At 50.1% G+C, this 23,037-nt stretch overlaps 2 protein-coding genes across 3 annotated transcripts in view; one reads left to right on the top strand and one right to left on the bottom strand.

The window, feature by feature from the left end:
* Positions 1-2,783: 2,783 nt before the first annotated feature.
* Positions 2,784-12,740, bottom strand: NENF (neudesin neurotrophic factor). Its single transcript, XM_032393206.1, has 4 exons — positions 12,543-12,740; positions 4,863-4,923; positions 4,012-4,115; positions 2,784-3,123 (listed from the first exon to the last, which is right to left on the bottom strand). Exons 1-4 carry the CDS (start codon positions 12,717-12,719, stop codon positions 2,947-2,949), a joined length of 519 nt encoding a protein of 172 aa, XP_032249097.1. The 5' UTR covers positions 12,720-12,740; the 3' UTR covers positions 2,784-2,946.
* Positions 12,741-18,839: 6,099 nt separating this feature from the next.
* PACC1 (proton activated chloride channel 1) overlaps positions 18,840-23,037 on the top strand; it is a 40,164-nt gene continuing 35,966 nt past the window's right edge. For both annotated transcript variants that reach the window (XM_032393008.1, XM_032393010.1), the window contains exons 1-2: positions 18,840-19,009; positions 22,819-22,915. In XM_032393008.1, the coding sequence (XP_032248899.1) occupies positions 18,974-19,009; positions 22,819-22,915 (133 nt within the window). In that variant the 5' untranslated portion in view covers positions 18,840-18,973. The remainder of the gene's footprint in view (positions 19,010-22,818; positions 22,916-23,037) is intronic.

Below are 23,037 nucleotides of genomic sequence, written 5' to 3'. Positions count from 1 at the left end.
CCCTGTTTCCTGCCTTTAAGCCTTTAAGCCCCTTCTTCCCTGATATGTAAGGGAGCTGGTTTGTGCCACCTGCTTGGGAGGAAGATCCCGTCAGCTGCAGGCCCGGGAGCACAGAGAGGGCGGGAAGTGAGCAGCCCTCCAGGGCACAGGGAACGTGAAGCAAGATTGCTGTGTGTCCCCTAAGAGAGGCCATGGACGGGCTGCACCTCGTGGAAGGAACTTAGATTTAGGAAAGGAATTAACCAATCATGTCAGTGTCAACGACACTCTGATGCGAGGGCACCAGGCGTGGAGCGTCCGCTCTGAGAGGTTGAACTTGAACTTGTATGGGGCCTGGTTAAGAACCCAACCCCTGTCCTGGGGCGCCTGGGTGGCTCAGTCGTTAAGCGTCTGCCTTCGGCTCAGGTCATGATCCCAGGGTCCTGGGATCGAGCCCCGCATCGGGCTCCCTGCTCGCCGGGAAGCCTGCTTCTCCCTCTCCCACTCCCCCTGCATGTGTTCCCTCTCTCGCTGTGTCTCTCTCTGTCAAATAAATAAATAAAATCTTAAAAAAAAAAAAAAAAAAGAACCCAACCCCTGTCCACTCTCCCATTGCCTTTCCTTCAGCTTTCTCGTCTCCTGGGTAAAGAATCATAGCTCCTCTCTTCCTTCTTCATCCCAAGCTGGCACAAGGCCTCCCCGTGATGCCTGGAGCCCCTCCCCTGGGAGGAGGCCTGGTCTCAGTGGTTGGCACAGTTTGGTCCCCCAGGTTTGCTCCTGACCGACGAGTTTCCTGGGATGCAGGGCTTTCAGTGCAAAGTCCAGCAAGGTTGGCCACGTCAATGAGTGTCTGTGCTGCGCCCTCAAGGTTCTCCTGTTTGGGGGAGACAGGCTCATAAGTAGGCAATAAGTAGGTGAGTACTATGCTATAAGGGACCCCGGAGGTGGGTCAAAACAGAGTCTTGTAAAGATAGAAGCCTTGAAAGCAAAGAAAACATGACAAGCCAGTGTGGGAGTAGGGGAGCAGGGGTAAATGGGGCAGCAGGCTTTGGGTCCTGCAGACACGCCATGATGCCGATCCCCAGGCCAGCAGGTTTCTCTTCCCTGAGCTGCGCCCACCCTGTGTGGAGCCTCTTTGGGCTGCCCAGTTTCCTGTGTGCTCTGTTCCAGAATCTCTAAATGAGAGGCATTCTGATTCAGAGAAGCCCCTTGCTGGGGTGTGGGGCAGCGAAGTGGGCAGAACTGCCCCAGGAGTGGGGAGCCCGAGGCCCTGAGGGAAAACTGCTTTGATGGGGAGCCATCAAGGGAGAGAGGGAAGTGGGGAAAACAGTGGTCCTGGAAAGTTCCCACCCTGCAGACCAGGCTCTAAGGAAGGGAATCCTGCCCCTCTCACTGCCCGATGATGCAGGGAAGTGGGCAGTGTTAAGAAGTCCCCTCTCAGGTATTTCCGAGGACTTGTAACCATCTGTATGCTCTCACACATCATCCGTTTTGGGGCCACATGTCTTGGTACAGACTACTTGGCCACATGAAGGACTTTCTGAATTCCAGGCCAAAGGGTCCTCTCTGATAAGTTCCAGGCCCTTTACTCTTGGGTGGGTGGCCACCAAGCTCCCAGCTTCTGAGTGGGACCCAGGAGTGCACCAGGAGAATCTCTAGTCTGGACACACAAAAGAATAAGGTAGAGGTCAAACCTGGTCCTCAGCAAGGCTCTGGCTGGGTTCTCCCTGAGGTGAAGGGTGAGGCAGAAGGTAGTGTTTCTCAAAGTATATCTGAGCCCATCCATATCACAGTCTCCCCAGGGGGGTGGGGTGCTCACTAAAAATGCAATTCCCAGGCCATGTTCTAGAAATACAGAATCATGAGCCCTGGGGGTGGGACCCAGAATCAGCTTTTGAATAGTCACCTTAGGAGATTCTTCTGCTTGATGTAAAAATTCTCTCTTGGGAGTAGTTGCTATTTATTTTATGTCAAAGAAATTCATCTCTACTATAAAATTTCCAGAATGAGTTTAACGCAGGGTTTCTCAACCTCCGCCCATGTGACTTTTTGGGCCAGATAATTCTTTGTCCGGGGAGGGAGGGCTGTCCTGTGCACTGTAGGATGTTTAACACTAGACACCAGTAGAATCCTACAGCTGTGACAACCAAAAATATAAAAATGCCTTCACACATGGCCAATGTCCCTTAGAGGGAACTAAATCCCCCCTCAAAAGGGATGAAATCCTTATGAAATCTGACCTGAGTGCAGTGTGTTGCATGGGCTTTACCATGCTTGGGATGACCTCCAGGCCGGGCCCTGGCCACACGGCCCTTGGCACCACTTCCCAGCCGCTGATGGGGCTGAAGCCGAGTCACGCGGTCACTCTCTCCTGGTGGTAGCACCAAGCCAGCCCCTCTAACACCCCTTTCACCATCCCTGCCGCTCCTGCGCATCCTCCCCATTCCTGCCATCTTAGGGATGGCCCCTCATGGATGGGGACACTGAAGGCAGGACTGTGAAGGGGCAGCCCACGCACAAGGCTGCCCCATCCCGTCGAGCAGAGGAGGCTTCCAGGAGAGGGCATGTGGGGAAGAACTCTTCCCTTGTGAAAATACGAAGGTTATTTTTGTGCTCATTCTAAAGTAAACGTGGTCACAGGAAATCTGGCAAGTACAGGAAAATAGAAATCTAAGGAGGAAGTAAGTCACTTGTAGTTCTACTGCCCAGAGAGTGAGCAGTGACCCGGAGGGGGCTGCCCGCTCCGCCATCCTTACCAGCCTGGCCGGCGTGCGGGCGGGACACCACGGCGAGAGAACACTCGACCACGGACAGTAACAGGCATTCAGGGTTCCGGGTTCAGCGTCTGCTTTATTTGGGTCTGGGTGCCCAGAGGCTCGGGCAGCCTGTTTCGCAGGAGATTTGGCAGCTGAGGGTCTCCCTGCCACCCCCCCAATCAGGAACACCACCACCCCCCAGGATGGAACATCAAAACTCGTCTTTTGTGTCAAAATGGGGCTGGTCTTCAGGCTTGAAGTCCAGGTTGGGGCTGCCGTCCTCATTGAGAATCCTCCGGGCCGTGTAGCCCACGATGGGATACTTGGCTTTGTAGACTTTGGTGAAGACGTTGTCCAGGGATTTCAGCTCCTCGGCTGTGAGGCCCGTCTTGGGGAGAAAAGCCCAAGCAACATGGGGGATGGGGGGGGTGGGATGAGTGAGTCATGCCTCACACTGAACTCTCTCCACCCCGCCCTCCCCCCCCCACCCCTAATGCTGGCAAAAAAGTATCTCAACTAACCGACTGACTTTTCAAAAGCCAACCCCGTGTGTCTGTGTGTAGGGGGATGGTGGGGGGAGCCATTTGCTCTTTGATTGATGTAGAAATTCAAGACTCCAGCGAACACCCGGCCTGGGGCAGGGTGGGGTACTCTATGCAGTCTGCACCCACCTCCCTTTCATGGCTCTCTACCCCCCCTCCCACTATAGATTCATACACCTTCCTCTTCCTTGACTCCTAAATGTTTCTGTAATGTTGTGGTTTATGAGTTTGACTCATCTGAGAGCAACTGGGGTGAATGCCAGCCCCCCGTCAGGATTACTGAGGCCCTCAAATGGCTTTTGCCAATGCTGTTTTCTCTTTCACAGAAATATGAACATGGGGATACTCTGCTTCTCAACCCTGTTCACACCTGAAGCGGCCTGGGGAGTGTGTGTCCGAGACCAACAGCAAACCTATGAGGCTGGGGGTGGCGGGTGCAGACTGCAAGGGGGATGGGGCTGCCAAGGCAGGTTGGAGCCAAATTGTGAAGATCATTGAGTTTGATCACCAAGTTCACGAGAGCTTGGACTTGACTCTACGGGCACTGGGGAGTTATGGAAGGTTTTTGAGTAGGAGTGGCAGAGTAAGATCTCTATTTCAAGAAAACAGTTGGTCACACTGAGTGGACTGGAACATCAATAGGCTAATTAGGAAGCTTTGCTATTGCCTAGGGGTAAGAAAGGCCATGGCCAATGGGGGGTGGGACATTTTGACAAAGGCTCAATCTGGCTCACAGTGTCATGGGTGAGGTCTGCGGGATCGAGGGACATCTTGGCCACCCCTCTGGTGGAGTCCTTCCCAGTCAAGGCATTGTAGGGGGCTCCTCGTCCATAAAACTCTACAACAACAAAAAAAAGAAGACGTGAGTGTGTATGTGCATGCGAAGCAGTGAGGAGACTGTACGTGGCAGGGGAGGGGGCTTCTGAGACCCAATCCAATGCTGAAGAAGTCTCCAGGCCCAAGGAGAGCAGAAGCAGTGAAGACATGAAGCCCAATAAGCCACCCCCTGCCATCAGTCTGGGTTCCACTAATTCAGAATATGGAATAAGTCACACATCCTGGACTGAGAGGTGATTTTTTAAAAATACGGAATGAAAACAATCTCTTAAAAATATTTAAAATGCAAATAGGAAGAATGTTCAGTCTTCTTAAATGTTGGTGGAAGCCAAGTCTACTCCGTTCAACATCTTTTGTTTGGTGTCAGATACACAATGAACCATAACTACCTCCATGATATCATCTGTAATTACCACTAGAGAAACCATGAAGTGGCATTAAAATGTTCTATCATGTTCTATGATTCCAACGCCTTGCAAAGCAACACTTTTCCTCTCACTGCTTCAACCATGATAAATCATCAAGTTGGAATTTGGTGCCATAGGCAGCAGGGAGCCATGGAAGGTTTTTGAGCAGGAGCATGACATAATTAGAAAAACATTGTGGAAGTACAACACTGACAAAGATTGTTAACTCAATCTGAAGGAAAAGGACCTGGCCAGCGTCCCCTCCCTTCTTCACACATCCAGTGACTACTCAGGCTGCCGAGCTCCCCAGAAGGAAGGATTCATAAAGCCGAGCCACTTACCCTTTCCAGAAGTGACATCAAACACCACGCCTTTCACTGCCATGTAGATGGGCTGATCCTCCTAGAAAGCAGGAGAGAAGCTGTTGAGGAGAGCCCAAGATCTCCGCTCCTCCAGCGCAAGTTAGTGACATCTCTTCCCACCACGGGCTGTGCAGACAGCAGCGGGTGAAGGTACAAAGCAGCCTTCCCTCGTCCCTATCAGGAGCTTGCCCCTACCTGCCCAATGTCATGTCCACTCACAAACTTTGGAAAGCTGACAAAGTATCATGACAAGCCCATGGCAATACTTTTCTGTGAAAAAAAAAAAAATCCCAGGGACTGAAGCAAATCTGCATAGATAAAAATTCAGTGGTGAATTATTTAAATCAACCCAAATTTCCTTTCATCTTGGTCAATGTACCTACATGGATGCAATCAGTATAAATGATCAATTTTATATTTTGCTTCTTACAGGTAATCTTGTTTCGTATAAACATTCCCATGTATTGAAATAACCAAAGTGGTTGTCACTTACACAGCTATATTTTATATTAGCGATACTGTGTACCTGTTGGTTTAGCTCTTCTTCTATTTTGGATATTTAGGTTCTTTCCAATTCCTTAAAACCATAAGTGGCAGGATTATGAATATCTTTCTATAAGCTACTTTATAATTGGTGAGTTATCTCCTTGAGGCATGGAATATATGGAATTCCTGGACCAAAGTATATGAACAACGTAATCAGTTTTATTAAAAATTTAACCAGTTCTTCAAAAAACCATTTACAGCGCTAGAAATATACAAGCAATGCTGTTTCCCCAAAGTACTAACAGTGAGTCAGTCTCATAGTGTATTTTTGGCTATATTCGTAGGGATAAAATATTACCTTCAAATTCCTACCCCCCCCCCGCCCCCCAAAGAGAACAACACAAAAACAGATGGCATGGATTTTCTAACTTCCATCAAGGCGGACTCGGGCTGGGGCGACTGGCACAGTCCCAGTTCTGGGACATGCAAGCCCAGGCCTCCTTTGTCTCAGCCCCACTGGGGGTACGGGGACACCAAGAGTCAGCTCCTAGGCTGGGGTGAAGGGGGGCGTTGAGCTGGGTGCACAGGGATCTCTGGATCTCCAAGAGCATACTGCTTGGTCTTCTCTAGGCGTGGGCCTTAAGGTTCTTGCCCTCGTGGGGCTTAAGGTCAAGTTTTCAGGACTACGTTTCACAGAGAGAGGGGCTGGGGCTCAGAGAAGGTAAGCGACCTGGCCGAGGAAATGGATCTCAGTGTCACATAACTTCACAGGCCTCAGTTTCTCTAACCCTAGTCAGATGGCTAACACCCACTGACCTTCCAGGCACGCGGAAGGGCACAGCGTCCGTAGCACACGGTGGGCCCAGCACAGGAGCTCAGTGAACAGTTGGTTATTACATTCTCTATCAGCTCCGGACAGATAGTCCCCAGAACTTCTGCTGACTTGGTGGACATTTGCTCCACTTCAACTAAGAGTTATTTAATTTTAATTTTTTTTTAAAGATTTTAAGTAATCTCTACACCCATGTGTGGCTTGAACTCACCCCCGAGATCAAGAGTTGTGTGTTCTACCTACTGAGTCAGCCAGGCGCCCCAATATGGGTTATTATAAAAGGCATGGTTTAATCAGCCAGCAGCCTGCGTTTTTTTTTTTTTTTTAATGGCCTTTCTTTCACTGTGATTATTTATTTCTTGACTTCAATTGCTTATCAAGTGGGATTATATATTATTTCAGCTTAAACAATGTATTAACAGTTATAATTTCACCCATGGCATTTGGTCATATTTTCCATTCTGTTGCTTTTCCTTTGATGTTATTCCTTTCTTGTGTCTAGAAACATGACCTTCACCCACATAAAATACAACCACATGCATCTTATCACTAACACCCTCAATTTCTTCAACAGTTAAATATTTATCTCCCCGTGAAACTATACATTGAAGGTGTCAGGGCAAAGAGGAAGTCCCAGCAAAAGGGTAGCAAGGAACGGTGCCACGGGCGTTCCACAGAGAGGAATGGTCTTATCGGTTAAATGTCAAGTGTGCTGGGGGTGAGGCTGGGGGCTTGCTCCTGGCCTGTGGAGCTGGGTGTCCAGGGACAGCAGAGCAGTGGCCACGGTTTCCAGGCCCCAGAGGTGTGGCAACTGAGCAGACAGAGGGTGAGTGGAAGTCTTGGGAGCAGAAATGCAGACTCTGAAATAGAAATGTCCATGGAGACACGATAAAGACACACATGCTCATCACCAGCTTCACACCGTGCTCCCGCAGCCTCTCATCCACCTGGAAGGATGTTTCATTGTTGTTGTTTTTTTTATCTGCACAGCAGATCTGAAGTAACAGCAGGAGGTCTGCCTTTTTCCAGGAGCCCCAAGGAGGAGTCACCATGGTGGGCTGTTCCAAGCACAAGTGCTCAAGTCAAACAGACCTGGGTTTGACCCACCGCTTATAAGCTGTGTTGCCTTGGGCAAATTACTTAACCTCTCTGTGCCTGTTTTCCCCTCTGTAATAAGAAGGTAATAAAAGTATCCACTTTACCGGGCTGTTGTGAGGATTAACCAAGGCAAGAGATATGAAGCACTTAGCAGTTTGGGGAAATAAATGTTAGTTACCTGGATCCTTCTCTAGATTTTGAAAGTTATAAGATCAAAGAGGAATCAGATAACCAAGTGGAAGACGACTGGAGATCTTCCCAAAGGAAAGATAGAAAAAAATGTAATTCCCAAGTGACAGATAAGGATTCTAGAGGAATTTTAAGTTAAAACTGAAAGGGCCTTGAAGATTATCCAACACCTTCATTTTACAGATGCCGCTCTCCAGGCCGGGGGATTAGGAGACTTGCCCAGAGTCCCAGCGGGAATTAGAGCAGTCTCTGGAGCCTGGAGCCTTCTAACCCAAGCTCATTCCACTCCCTGGCCTGCCCCACCAGGGGGCACACAGCACGAGGACAGCGCAGTTGCCTGGGACCAGGAGAGGGTGAGAGTGGCCTGGGAAATTCATCCACAAGACTCAGGACCACCAGGTGAGACACAGGGGGTGGGTCAGATGTCCCAGATAGACGGGAACCACGGGAACCATCTGCATAAATGAGACCTGGCCTTTCTCCTCGGGGTCCGGGCTTGCCTCACCATCTGGCCATCCTCCCAGCCTATTGTCAAGCGGGGCCAGGACAGTGCCACGAGAATGACCACAGAAGGGAAGACAAGGCAGCAGGGTGGTGGAAGGAGGGCCTCTTCCACAGCCGGGAGGGAGAGGCCTGGAGCCTGGGTGCAGGCAGGAAGGCGGGCCCCTGAGCCTCCAACCTCAGACCTTGCACCAGGGGCCAGGGACAGAGCCAAAGGTCCTCACTGGCAAAGAGGGAAACTGCTACAATGTTTTCTTCTGCAGAAATAATGGGGCCCTCGGAGGGTCTAAGGCCAGGTTAGTTTCTGATTGCAGTTGGCATCGGTAACCTATTAATGCATCATGGATTAATTTAGTGATTTACTAACCAATTTTTTTAATGAAGCAGGAAAAGTTTAAAATAGAACAGAAAATAGAAGATATCAGAGTGTATCACACATAGTAAGAATAAGCATTGTTTCATAGAACTTTCACTGTGTGTGTGTGTACTGGGGGAAGATGCGGAATGTATTCCGACACAGCCAGACGTCTACAGTCGCTCGACTGCATGATTAGAGAGGGTGGTTTCACCTCTTTATTCACCAATCTCTACCCCACTGCCTTCACTGTCTGTATATTCTTTCTGTCCAGAATGATCTTTCTGGAGGAAGTACAGTCTTACTCTTCACTATCATTAAGTTTTAGGAAAGCAGAAAACAAATGTCACCCTGTCCACCTCCCCACCTTAGCACAGATTTCCAAGGAGAGCTGGTGCTGAGCGCAGACAAATTCCATCTACGAAGAATAACTGTGAAGCCTAGGGGGCCGTGGCAAGCTCAGGGTCCAGAGTCACGCTAAATAAACTCCAGAAGCCGAACTACATTTCCGGGCACGCTTGCACTCTGATATCTTCTTCTTGGAACCGGTAAATCCCTGGAGCAGGCCACTGCCTGAAGCGGTGGAGAGGGGGGCTCTGGGTAGTTCATTTTCCTTGTACAAGCCTCAGGGAGTAGCGCCTGGTTCACCCCTATAACTCCCTAGCTGTGTGACCTTGGGCAAGTTACTTAACCTCCCCATGCCTCCTTCCTCCTCTGAAAAACTTCGGTAATAGCACCCACCTCATGGGGCTATGGTCGCCGTTAAATGAGTTGGTGCTTTAAAGTGGTTAGGACAGAGTTAGCGCTACATAAAAGTTTAATACATACATCTGGTCCCAGGCCCAGAAATCAGGTGGGTGTGGGGGCAGGCAGGGTGACCCTCTCTGCCCTTGGGATGCTCCAACGCAATTAAGGCAGAAAACATATTTTCTGAGGATGGCAAAAATCGTGTTGCACTAGGAGGGTGGAGGATGACATCCCCTCTGAACCAAAGAGAATCCTCAATTTCACCTCATCTTCCCTATGGAGGTCCGAGGCAGCACCCCATAATCAATTATATGAATATTTCCACAGTAAAGCATGATCATGAATATTCACACAAGTATAACACATAAAGATTATAAATAGACTCATGTCAGTTCTGGCAAGGCTCTGTTACCAAAGGGGTTCAGAGCAGGTTGGGTTTTGCTATTAAATGACTTATTTAAAAAACAAAACCAAAAACAAAACAAACCTTCTGAGGCACCTGGCTGGCTCATTTGGTAGAGCATGCAACTCTTGATCTTGCGTTTGTAAATTCAAGCTCCACGTTGGGCGTAGAGATTACTTAAAAATAAAATCTTAAAAAAAAAACAACCCTTCTGGTTTCAGAGCTTGATTTTTGAATTGCCTGAGAGGATTATGGACCTGTTATACGGCCTCTTGCTTATAACTTTAATAATAAGCTAACAAAAATAGCAGCTAAGATTTATTAAGGCTTACTATGCTAAGATTACTGCAGGCCTATCCTACACACTTTATCACCATCTCATTTAGTCCTCACACAACCCCTATATAGAGTAGGAACTCTTGTGATGGCCATTAGGATGGTCAGTTTTACATGCCAACTTTGATCAACTACAGTATCTGGGTGTTGCTATGAAGATATTCTGTAGATGCGATTAACATCTACAATCAGTTGACTTTATATAAAGGAGATTATCCTGAATAATCTGGGTGGGCCTAACTACATCAGTTGAAAGGCCTTAAGAACAGAATTGAGGTTTCCCTGTAGAAGAAGAAATTCAACTGGTGGGCTGGGGCATCAGCTATTGCCCAGGGGTTTTTGGCCTGCTCTGTGGACTTCAGGCTTGCCTGACCAGTGCCCATGATCACATAAACCAATTCCTTGCCATAAACCAAATATGTTATCTCCTATTGTTTCTGTTTCGGGTGGACCCCTGACTGATAAAAGCAACTTACAGATGGAAAAAAAAAAATGAGACTCCAAAGAACTCCCTGCCCAAAGAACAGGGAGCGGTAGCCAGGCATGATCCAAAGGTATAAAGCTCTAACTAGGGTACCGTATAATGTCTTATACAAACAGTGACACTTCTGAGAGTGAAGGGGGTGCTATTAGTAATTCTTCCCAGACAACAGGCATAAACCAGAACCACCTAGGGTGGGTCAGAGCACAGCACGGCTCTACTCAGCTGCATTCAACGGCCCCTCTCCTACCTGACTCTCTTCCTCTCTCTGCCTATAGACACCCAAAACATTTCTCCCCTTAACCTGTTCCCACCTCAAGCTTCCCTCTTTGCTTCCCTTAGTTAAGTATCAATAATGTCAGCATAAAAAAACCAGGGTCTCTCCTCCATCCTCATCCTGCAGCCCCTGGAGCTGTTGCTGCAAGTACCCTCGACCTTGAACTCTCTCTTCTCTTGGGTTCTGTGCTGGGGGTCTGCAAGTTCGCCCCCATGTTTGAAGATTCACTTCAAGGACTCACAGAACTCAGCATACAGTTGTACTCAGAGCTCAGATTTATGACAGCCATACAGAAGGATTCACAGTCCGATGGTAAGAGAAAAGGACACGGGCAGAGTCTAGAGGAATCCATGGGCGGATTTCCTCGTGCTCTGTCTCTCCCATGAGGGGTCACACACAGCTCTCTTCCACCAGCGAGCAACACATGCAGCAAAACGTGTGCGATGTTTCTGCCCAGAACATTAGAGTCTCTACCCATTAGAGACTCAGAGCCCAAGGTTTTTACTGGCAGCTAGCCATGTAGGCCCTCTCTGCCTAGCAGTGTTCAACATAAACACACTGTATGAAGAGCCCAGATTGAGCCACCCTCGTCCGTCAGGGAGTGTGGAACACCCTGGAATTCCAGACATCAGCCAACTGCCACTCTTGCCAGCAGGTCTTTCTAAGGGAGTAGGCTTGTTATGTTAACTCTTTTCTGCGCCGATTCCTGGATCCTGTATCATCTGGTTCCCTGCGGCCCTGAAAGATGTGTCCCTTAACATCTGGTCACAGCCTTGTCTCCCTCCTTCTGTGTTCTCTTCCACTCAGGGTTCTTTCTTTTTTTTTTTTTTTAATGTTTTATTTATTTATTCATGAGAGTCAGAGAGAGAGCGAGAGCGAGGCAGAGGCAGAGGGAGAGGGAGAAGCAGGCTCCCCGCCTAAGCCCGATGCGGGACTCGATCCCAGGACCCTGGGATCATGACCTGAGCCGAAGGCAGACGCTTAACCATCTGAGCCACCCAGGCGCCCTCCGCTCAGGCTTCTAACCAACGTCTCTTTACAGTGATATTCAAACTAGCCATCACTGCCTAAGGGCCAAGTTTCTGACCCCCGCCCCCCCTTTCAAACCCAGTCTAGCTAAGGCTAGCTAACTAAGGGTTAGGGATCCCAGGCTGGAGGATTTTAACAAGAGGACACTGGTCCCTTCCTCGTTCTGCCCCTAGCTGGTGGCATGCCTCAGTTTCCCCCGTGTGTAAAAGCAGGACGTCGGTTCCCATCAACGCTGACACGCTATGGTACGGTGATTTCCCCATCAAACTGTCCCCCGCTCTTCCCAGATCGGCCCCGTTATGGCCCTTCTGCCGTGACGTGCAGCGTCTTATTCCCACTCTCCGCAGGCATCACACTGGACCCCAGCAGCCCAAATGGAATGTGAGGAGTTTCCTGGACACCTCCAGACTACTGACTGATGTGGGTGTGTTGGGGGGGTGGGTGTCTTTGTCTCTAACCTCCGGTCTCCCCCTCGGCCCTCTCCCCCAGCTCCGGCTCAGCCAAGAGCCCAGGCACTAAAAGTGGGTTTGAGGAGTCGGGGCAGGAAAACAAAGTGCAGGGAAGCCGGGATCATCCCTGGGCCTGCCCCACAGGTTTTACTTCCTTCTCTCCCTCCCTCGCCACTCACCCCAAAGAGTAGGCAGAAGTGTCTGCCCCCAGCTGATTCTAACATTACACCCCCCAAAGTTCCGAGGTTCGTGGACGGATCACCAGCCGAAACGCGTCTCAAAGGGGCAGTTCGCCGGCAGGCAGGGGGCAGCGCGGGACGGGGCAGGCGGGCTCGGTGCCGAGGCTGAGCGGGGCGCCCCGACTCGGGAGGACTCCCCGGATTCCTGCGCGGCCTTCGGCCCGGAGAGAGGAAGCCCGCAGGCCTGGCGCCCAGCTCGGAGCCCGCGCCTCCCCCCGAGGCCTCCCGTCCGCTCACCTCCTCCCCGCCGTAGCGGGCCAGCTCCTCCTCCGTGAAGAGCCGCACCGGGGGCCCCCGCTCGGCGGGGCGCGGCGCCTGCCCGGCCCAGGCTGCGGGCGGCCCCGGGGCCAGCGCCAGGAGCAGGGCCAGCGCTGCCAGCCGCCGCAACCGCCGCCGCGACGCGGGGCCCGCCATGGTGCGCGCGCCGAGCAGGGCCGGGTGGCCGGGGCAGCGGGGTGGCCGGGGCGGCAGGGGGCCCGCGCGCTCCCGCCCCGCGGCCCCGAAATCCCGCCCGCCCGCGCGCGCGCCCGCTGCCCGTCCCGCCCCCCGCGCCCTCGGGACCGCGCCGCTGGAGCGCCTGACTCCGCGGCCTGGGACTGGAGGTTGTGCAGAGAGCGACCTATGTGACAGCAGTTCTGGAGTAGGTACGTGGGGGACACAGCCCCACACCCCAGCACCTAGGAAGATATATTTATAAACCAGGACCCCAGCTTTATTCATTCCCTCTTCTGGGGCGCCTGGCTGGCTCAGTCGTGGAGCATGCGACTCTTGATGGGGGCGGGGGTGAGTGTAAGTTCGAGCCCCACATTGGGTGTAGAGGTTACTTAAAAATAAAAATCTTTTTAAAAGTTCCCTTTTACTTCTGGCGGATTTCTTTTCCTTCCCAGTTGTGTCCCCAAGGGGATTTTTGCAAAGGGTAGGGCATGGCGCAGATCGGCACTGACATAATAAAGGCTAACATTTGTGCAAAGACTCCTTCAATAATTTATTCAGCAAGTACTCATAAGGGCCTCCATGTATCAGGTCACTGGGCACACATTGCTGAACAAGGGATCAGCGCCCCCATGGAGTTTACGTTCCATGAGCTTACATTCTATGGGCGGAATAGACAAAGATACATACCGTTGTGTGTTAGATGGCGATGAATACCGGGGAGAAAAATAAAGCAGGGCAAAGGGATAGAGAGCATTGGGGAGCTGCAATTTTAAATAGGCTGACCAGGGGCTCCCGGGTGGCTCAGTCGGTTGAGAGTCGGGCTCCGAGTCAGTTCAGGTCATGATCTCATGGGCCGTGGGAGAGCCCCAGTCGGGGCTTGGTGGGCAGTCTGCTTGAGACTCCCTCCCTCTGCCCTTCCCTTTGCTTGTGCTCTCTCTTTCTCTCTCCCTAAAATAAATCTTACAAAATAAAAAAGCAAACAAACAACAGGGTGACCAGGGAAGGTCCCACTGAGAAGGTGGTATTTGTATAATAGGGAGTGAGGGAGGTAGCTAGGAGGGGAGGACATTCTCTGCAAAGGGAAAGATGGGTGCATACATGTTGAGGAAGGACGGTGTCCTGCTTGCTGGAGAACAGTGGGAGGGAAGAGGTGTGGGAGATGACGTCTGGGAGGTCAGGGTTAAAGGGAATGGAGGTGGGGGACAGGTCTCGTGGGGCCTCACAGCTCATTTTTAAAGGATTTTGGCTTTTATGTTTACTGAATGGAAGAGAGGAATGAGTTAAAATGTTAGTGGAATGACTCTGTGGTGTTGAGGACAGACTAAAGCAGGGGGAGCCACTGCAGTAATCCAGTAATCCAGGCGAGAGGTGATGGTGGCTTGCCCAGGAGTGCTAGCAAGGAGGTGGTGAGCAGCAGGTGGGTCTCAGATGTGTTTCGAAGGTGTGGCTGGCAGGATTTGCTGACAAATGAGAGAAGACATGAGGTCAGGGAGATAGAACACAGTCAAGGATGACCCAGAGGGTTTTGGCCTTGGTAACCGTAAGGATGGAGTTGCCACTTACTGAGATAAGGAGAGATGGTGAGAAGAGCAGGTTTGGGGGGAGAAGCTCAAGATCAGGCTTGGTCGGTTTGAGAACACCTAGATATCAAAGTAGAAGTATCAAATTGACAGTTGGCTATATCAGTCTGGATTTGAAGGAAGAGTTCCAGGCAAGTGATATAAATCATGGAATCCTTGGCATGTAGGTTGTATTTAAAGCCACAAAATGGGGGCACCTGGGTGGCTCAGTTGGTTAAGCATCTGCCTTCGGCTCAGGTCATGATCCCAGTGTCTTGGGATTGAGCCCTGCATTGGGCTCCCTGCTCCTCGGGGAGCCTGCTTCTCCTCCCTCTGGTCCTCCACCCCCACTCATGTGCTCTCTCTCTCTCTCTCAAATAAATAAATAAAACAAAAAAAAAAAGTTAAAAAAAAAAAAAGCCACAGAATGGATGAGATCGTCAAGGACATGCAGGTGGATAGGAAGGTGGAGGGACCAAGGACTGAGTTCTTGGGCCCTGCCAACATTTTGTGGGTGGGAGTACTGGCAAAGGAAACCAAAGAAAAGTTTACTGTGTGCCAAGCCCTGGCTCAGCACTTTCACAAGTATTAACTCATTTAATCCTTGCTTTCACTCTATGAAGTAAGAACTAGTATTGTTGCCCATTTTTACAGACAATGAAACGGAAGTACAGAGACTTTAAATACCTTGGTCACAGGTGGGTGGTAGAGCTAAGATTCAAGCGCAGGCCGCCTCCCAGCATCTTCCCTTAACCATCAGGCTACACCTGCCCTCAGTGACTGCACCAAACTTTCATACATTTCATCCATGCAACAGAATGAGCTTCTAGTGCACAGCGACCTGAACAGGATCCACCACAAACCCTCTGAATCTCAGTTTCTGTATTACTAACACACCAGCCTGCCTCCTTGATGGAATTGTGCTGAAACTAGAAATGATCATGGACGTGAGAGTCTGTATAAGCTTGAGCGTGCAGAATCTATGTTACACTGGGTCACAGGATCTCCAGGTTAGAAGAGGCCCTTCTAAGCCCTTGAATAGAATATCATCCCCTTCCTGATGCATCATGTTCCTTAATAACATCCCTGACATACAGTGTGCTACTTCTCTGCTTGAGCCCTTTCTCTCTCTACAGTTCTATTTGTTAGTAACTTCTTTGAGCCTAAAGGTACTTCCTATAATTTCTACTGATCAGATCTAGCTTCCTCTCCCTGAGACACTGAGTATAAATCTATGATGTAATAGCAAGCTCATATGCCCTTGGATTTTTCTAGGCATTCCTCTGATTGCTCTTCCCTACTTGAACTCAGATTCATTTTCCCAAATGAATCAGTTACCTGCAAGGAGAATACAAATTATTCGACGAGAAACAAAATGACTTGTAATAAGACAGGTGGTTGCACAGGGGATGAAGGAGGCTGAGAAGAATCCCTGAGGTAACCAGAAGATTAGAAACGGCAGGAGAGTAACACCATCCTACCCTTAGAAGGGAGGAGGAGGTGGTATTAGAGTCTGGGCGCCTGGGTCACCTAGCTGAAGCTAGAGCCACAAAAAGCCTTTGCATCAGGTGCTGGAACCATGGAAGGGACACTGCCAGGAACAGGGAGCAAGGAAAAAAAAAAAAACCCTGGCTTCTCCCTTGCCCTGACCCCCTCCAATCTCCCAGCAGTGCTTCCTCTTGACTAAATTCAGTGGAAACCCAGCCACAGGCCAGTCTGTGCCCTATGTGAAAGGTTTTTTTCACCTGTAAGCTGCAGGTGAATGGTTAACGCCAGCTTGGCGGGCAGCTGCATCATTATGCTCTCTGCTGTTGCCATAACAAGGCATTCTCCCTGCATGTCTACGTTTACATCGGCTTCCATCGTTGTGTAAGGACGTGAGTCATAATAGATGAAGGGATCACCTTACTTAGAATGACCTCATTTTATCTAATACATCTGCAACAAACTATTTCCAAATGAGGTCACATTCGGAGGTACCAAGGGTTAGGACTTCAACACACCTTTTTGAAAGATATAATTCAACCCATAACAAGAATCTTTGGGATCTAGATGGTAAGTCAAACCAAGAGCCTAGAGAGGAGCCCATTTCACTAGCCCCCATTGAGTGAATTGAAGGGAGATCAGAGACCTGGCTTGGGAATGCCATCTTGGAGAATTGAGGGGATGAGGAGAAACCAGCAAAGGAGGCTGAGAAGGAGCTTTGAGTGAGAAGGGAGGCAAAGGGGAGGCATGTGGGGTCCTGGAAGCCAGAGGAGGAAAGGAGACAGGGAGGAGAGGATCAGCTGAGGCCAAGCCAGCTGACAGATCAAGAAAGAGGATAGATAACAAAACAAGTGAATAAACAAAAAGCAGAATCAGACCTATAAGTACAGAGAACAAACTGACAGTTGCCAGAGAGGATGGACAAAATGGGGGAAGGGGAGTGGGAGATGCAGTTATGGAATGAATGAGCCACTGGAAGAAAAGGCACAGCATAGGGAATATAATCAATGATCTTGAAATCGCATTGTGTGGTGACAGATGGTAGCTACACTTGTTAGCACAGCACAACCTATAAACTTGTTGAATCACTATGTTATACAGCTAAAAATAATGTAACGTTGTGTTACAACTATACTAAAAAACAAAACAAAACAAAACTCATCCAAAAAAGAGGAGGATGGGGAAATGGACATCTGATTTGACAACTCTGAGGTCATTTGTGACCTTGACAAGCATATTTCAGTGGAGTGGAGAGGATGAAAGCCTGATTCGTGTGTGCTCATGACAGAATGGGAGGAGAGGACTTGGGAACAGCTGGTACGGAAATTTCTATTTATGTGCTCATGGCTTCTCCACTCTAGCATGGAAGAGCCAGAAGGGCAAGGACCTAGGAGTATCCCATTTGTTTCTGTATCCCAGTGCCCAGTGCTGTATTTGTTAAAACCATGTTAAATATTGTACTAGGATCTCCTTCAAATGTGGGACTCTGTAATTTTCCAGTTTGGTCAAAGCAACAAAGAGTAGAGAGGATCGATAGGGCTGGACTAGATTTTTCTGTTTCTTTCCAGCTCTAAAAGTCTATGATTGTGTGACCTGTTCTATCAACCAGCCTTGCATTAATACAGCTAGGAATCTAATGAGTTGTTTGTTGTCATTTGTATTTGCAAGCAACTGTTAAATGGCTGGAATAAGTGTTCCATTCATACATTGAACATTGTTGAGTACATACAATATGTTAGGTGCTATATATATGGTCCCATTAAAGATGCAAGACCAGGGAACCCAGGATGGGGGAGAGTGGTCAGAAGAGGCCAGGGAGGCCTCCCTCTACTAATACTCTGGAGGTCCAGGGGGCTTTGATGTGGTTGGTGCTACTGTGGTTGCTGCTGAAGAGGGAAGAGCCCCGAGGGGCCTGCTTGCAGGGGCTTGCAGAGCTGCAGCTGCCCAGGACACAGAGCAGCATTCACCAAAGCATAAGCGACCTCTATTTGCCTCACCACTAATCAGCCGGGGGTGGCCACACAGAATAGCCGGTCGCGCAGTGGGAGGATGGGAAGATGCGGTCCTCAGATCCACCCTGCTACAAGGCAAACATCATGTTCTCTACCACATTCAGGACAGGAGGCTTCTTCTGCGGGGGAACAGAGCTTTTGGTTTTTGCTGCATGATCTGTTTAGGTTCTCAGTAAGGCCCTGTGAGCAGGGCAGGGTTTAGGCATAGAGAGGAGGGATCAGAGTATTACAAGACCTGCGGGAGGAACACCTGGGTGGCTCAGTCGGTTAAGCGTCTGCCTTCAGCCCAGGTCATGATCCTGGGGTTCTAGGAAGGAGCCCGGCATTGGACTCCTTGTCCAAGGGGAGCCCTCTTCTCCCTCTGCCCCTCCCCCCCGCTTGTGCTCCCTCTCTCAAATAAATAAAAGCTTAAAAAAAAAAAAAAGACCTGTGGGAGAGGGGCAGAGCCAGGACAAGAACCTAGAGGTCCTGACTCCAATTGTCTGCCTAGGAATAATGGAAAGTACTTGGATTCTGTAGTCTCTTCCTGGATTAAATAATCTTCATTTCAAAACAAAACAAAACGAAAAAACACTTCATCACTGCCCTGCCCAAATCCTTTCTGAAACAAGGTATCTCAGTTTCCTTATCTGTAAAACAGGGAGCAAAACGTCCGGCTCACGGGTTCCTTGCAGCATCAAGGGCATAATATGAATGAAAGTGCTTTGTAATATACAAAGTGCTCTGCAGATATTTATTAATGGTTATAACCCACCAGACTGCCTCTTGCAGTCATAGATTAGGCTCTCCCACTCATCTGACCAGACCTCTTTATTCCACTTTCGACTCATTTTCTCCGTCCCTCCTCCTCTAACAAAAGAGGAAGTGGGAGATGAAGAGAGCACGTGAGGCCAACGCCTGGCTTAAACGTGGCTTTGGGTAGCGCGCAGGCTTTGCAGCTCCAGAGTTGCTGAGAGGTGCCTCTCGCCTCGAACTACATTTCCCAGCAACCTTCCGCGGCTCCAGCGGGAGCGATGTGCATGCGCCGAGTGCCGCCCCGCCTGGTCTCGGGGCCGCACCTCCGAACTGGTTTTGCCTCGCGGAGCCGGCAGCTTCAGGTGCTGCGGCCGCAGTCTTCGCCCCGCCGCTTCTCCCGGGCCGTAGCGGTCTCAGGTGTACCTTAGCTCGGGTCAGTGCCATGATCCGGCAGGAGCTCTCCACATCCTACCAGGAGGTACAAGGCAGTGGGGGGCGGAAGCAAAGTTTCCCGTGGGGCGCAGGAGCGGGGTCCCTGGGTCTGGGCGGGTGGGGTGCGGAGGGCGTCCCGGCGGGTCGAGTGCGCTTTCCGCGGAGTGCGGCGGGGGAGGGATCCCCGCGTGCAGAGGAGCGGCGGAGCAGGAAGGAAACGGGACGCCGAGCCTCCTCCGGATGCCGCCAGCGCGGGATGGAGCCGGGCCCTGGAGGAGCCGCGACCCGTAACCGGCAGGTGAATGATTAAAGCGGCCTCGGACCCAGGCAGCAGCGTGCCGGCCGGCCTTGACCTCGGCTGTTCTTTGCAACAAGTGGAGGCACGGGCGCCCTCCTCCCAGCTGGAACGGATGTGCGGGAGGCATTAGCCCCTCCGAGCCCCAGGCCTCGTGGCCCCTTGCAGGTGTAAATGACAGGGATAATTATGTCTTGTTTGGGGGCCCGCCTGACTTTGCAAAGGTGCTTTCGCCACCCAGGTGCTTCTCGCTGGGCTCGGTTTTTCTTAACAGCCTCACCTCCTCCCACTACTTTAAATATCAGTTTCCAGCTCTTTGTCTCTTTCTTGTTTGTCCTGAGCTACAGGCTGCGGTTCCAGCTTTCTCTCAGACCTCCTGACTCCCCGGAACTAGTGAACTGCTCTCCTTCTCCTCTCAGGTCCTACACCCTGGTCATCTCTGGTGATCATCCTCCCCTGTGCCCCGCACGGTGGTCCCCTCACTTGCAAGTTCAGTCAGTTCCACATCTTCAGTCCTCAGGTTTGTGTCCCTGTGTCTGCTCTGGCCAACTGAGATGCTGTGTTACCACCTCTCCCTTTGGTGTCTCCCATGCTGTGCAGATTCCTTTTGAGGCCCTGCCTTGATCCCACAACATCCCTTTTTACAAACACCTGATGCTGCCCTTGATCTACCCAGAACAGTCCAAACTTCTTAGCAGCTTTCAAAGCTCTCTGCACAGGTCAGAGCCATATCTTCAATTATCTCTCACCCACCTATATTCTAACCATGCTGGAAACTCATTGTTTACAAATGTGTGCCTGCTTTCCTGTCCCTTTTCCGCTTTCTCACACTTTCTTTTTCTTTAACTCTCTCTCAAACTCCATTGGTTAAAATTACACCATCCCCCCCATCATTCAAGGAGGGATCTTAAGTCCTATGTGCTCCATGGAGACTAACTTCCCAGATCAGTCTAGCATTCTACCTGTCCTCATATGTACTTCCTGCTGTCTTGAGCAATACTGACCAGACTATTGATGTACATTCCTCCCTTTGTAAATGATACTGTGTGGATAAAGCAGATGGCTTAGCCCTACAGTGGAAGGGGGGAAGCCGAGTTGATGAGATTTGCCTAGGGCTTGCTATTTTTAGTATAGGACCTGGTCTGGAATCTGACTTTGGGACAAATTTCTATATTTCTCCTACCATCTCCTTTATCCAAAAGGAGCCAGATGAATTTTAACCAGTGCTGTGGATTCTGTGGCCCCTAGATTCTATACCCTAGAGGAATTCCCTCTGAAAGTTTTCAGGTTTATAGGGAGTAGAGCATAGTGGATAAATACTATTTTGAAGTCAGAAAGCCCGTGTTCCTATCCTGGCTCTGCTTTTGGCTATTTGTCAAGTCACTTAAATTTTCTGAGCCTCGGGTTTCTTTGTTTGCAAAGGAGGGTAATGATAGGCCTTATCTCATATGCCAATGAGTTGGTATATGGAAAATTCTTAGCTCCATGCTAGGCAGGGAGTGACCCCTCAGTGAATGATGGATCTTGTTAATAGGGTGCAGGCAGCTCCTGCTTCTAGGGAGCTTTGGGGTCCTGGTTTGTAGGATCACGTTGCTCACTGCCCATACATAACCCGCAGTATCGCCTTTTCCAGCAGGGCTCCTAAAATGCTTATTAAAATATAGGCAGTTATCCTGCTTGCAGGGGCAAGGTCAAAGGTGGAGTCACTTTCTATTTGGGGGCACCCCAAGATGGAAGACACTGCAAGGACCCTTCCTCTTACCTTCTTCAGTGGCTCATTTTGAAGTCCCTGTCTCTTGCTTTGTTCAGAAGAAGGAGGCCTCCCAGAGAGTGGCCTGCATCTATCTTGCCTGGATCATTCTGAGAGTAGACCTAGCTCTGAGTTAAGTTTCTTTGCTGAAGGGAGATTTTGGCTTTGGGGATGGGGCAGGCAAGGAGTGGGCTCATTATGGCTGCAAGTAGTCAGGAAGGGAACTGGGTTAGGCCGAACCGGGGTAAGGCTTGGATCAGAGAACTCTGGGCCTTCCCAGAACTAACATCCTTCTTTCTCTTTGGCCAGTGAGAACTCTTGGGACCTCTTGCTCTCGTATCTCATGGTGTCTTCTCCAGCCTCCCAGCCCTCTCCCACGTGTTGGTTTTCTTGTGAACTTGGAGGACTTTAAACTGGAGGTTTTACCTGATTCTAAGGGGCAGGAGTGGAGGCATAGAAAGGAAGATGGAGGCGCTTGGCTGGCTCAGTTGGTAGATCATGTGACTCTCGATATCGGGATTGTAAGTTCAAGCTCCATGTTGGATGTAGAGGTTACTTAAAACTAAAATTAAAAAAAAAAGAGAGAGATGGAAGACCAGTAGTTACATGAGAGTTTTATTTTAACCCAGGTCTCTTGGAGATTAATTTTTAGTGAAAATGTTTTGAGACCTTAAGTGTTGACACTGTGAACCTAAGAAAATACTTAGGAAAGCTATCCCCTTTCCCTCCCTCCTAATTCAGTGATAGGTCCTCTAAATTCTGGTCTTGATCTCTCTTGCCCTCTTCCTCCTCAATGCTATGAGAATTGTTGGTTATCATTGTATCCTTTTTGCCCCCTACTCTTCTCAGTGGCATTTCCCCCATTTGCCAGGTGAGAACGCAATGAGGGGAGGCTGAAGTTGCCTGCCACCAGGCTGTTAATTAGCATCTGTCTCTGGGATGGACCGCCCTCCCCATTTTGTTCTGCCGTTTGCAGCCTGAGTCGGTGGACATGAGCCAGAGTCCTGGGGAGCTCTGACACCAACTTCACTGTTTCCTCCTGTCTCTCAGCAGACTCTTAGCTGCGTTTCCTCCTCCTCTGGGAAGCCGTTAAGATCATAGGCTTTGGAACTAGACCAACTTGGATTTGACTTCTGGCTCTATGGCCATGGAAAGCGTTGTGGTTGAATTGTATCCCTCCAAAAAGATGTGTGAGGAGTGGTAACCCCTAGTCCCTCAGAAAGTGTCCTTATTTGGAAATAGGGTCATTGCAAATGTAATTAGTTAAGATGAGGTCATCCTGGAGAAGGGTGGGCCCTGATCCAATATGGTGTTCTTATAAGAAGATGACCACGTGGAGACACAGAGACACACAGAGACTCCGTGTGAAGGTGGAGGTGGAGATTGGAGATGAGATGCATCTACAGGCCAAGGAACACCGAGGCTTGCCCACCATTACCAGAAGCTAGGAGAGCGCCATGGAGAAGATTGTTCCTCACAGCCCTCAGAAGGAACCAGCCCTGCCATCACCTTGATTTCAGATTTCAAGTTTCCGGGACCGCGAGGGGATCAACTTGTGTTATTGTGAGGCACGCTGTCTGTGATGCGTTGTTACAGCAGCCCTGGGAAACCAACAGACAGGAAGTTACGTGACTTTTCCGAGCTTCAGTGTCCTCATCTGTAGAATTGGTATAACATACCCTGCGTCATGTGACTCGTGTGTGTGTGTGTGTGTGTGTGTGTGTGTGTGTGAGACACCATTGAGAGGCAGTTTCTGCTTTCTCAGGGCTGATGTAGCTGAGCAGTTTGCCCTCTTTGTCTCCCCCTTCAGCTGAGTGAGGAGTTGGATCAGGTGGTTGAGAACTCAGAGCGGGCGGACGAGCAGGAAAAGGAGACAGACAGAGTCCAAGGACCAGGAGTCTTACCAGGTAAGTGGGTTCAGTGCTCGGTCACTCTCGTAACTGGAGGCCCTGGCCCGGGGGCCTTGCCGTCCGGGTACCTGCGGAAGAGGGGGAGCCCCCCTGCCCTGCGCCCTGGTGTCCGGTCTCCA

This window comes from Phoca vitulina, unplaced genomic scaffold (assembly GCF_004348235.1).
Source record: "Phoca vitulina isolate PV1807 unplaced genomic scaffold, GSC_HSeal_1.0 scaffold71, whole genome shotgun sequence".
In the NCBI taxonomy this organism is placed as follows: domain Eukaryota; kingdom Metazoa; phylum Chordata; class Mammalia; order Carnivora; family Phocidae; genus Phoca; species Phoca vitulina.
The sequence above is the reverse complement of the archived record's forward strand: the minus strand, read 5'-3'. Positions and strand labels throughout refer to the sequence as shown.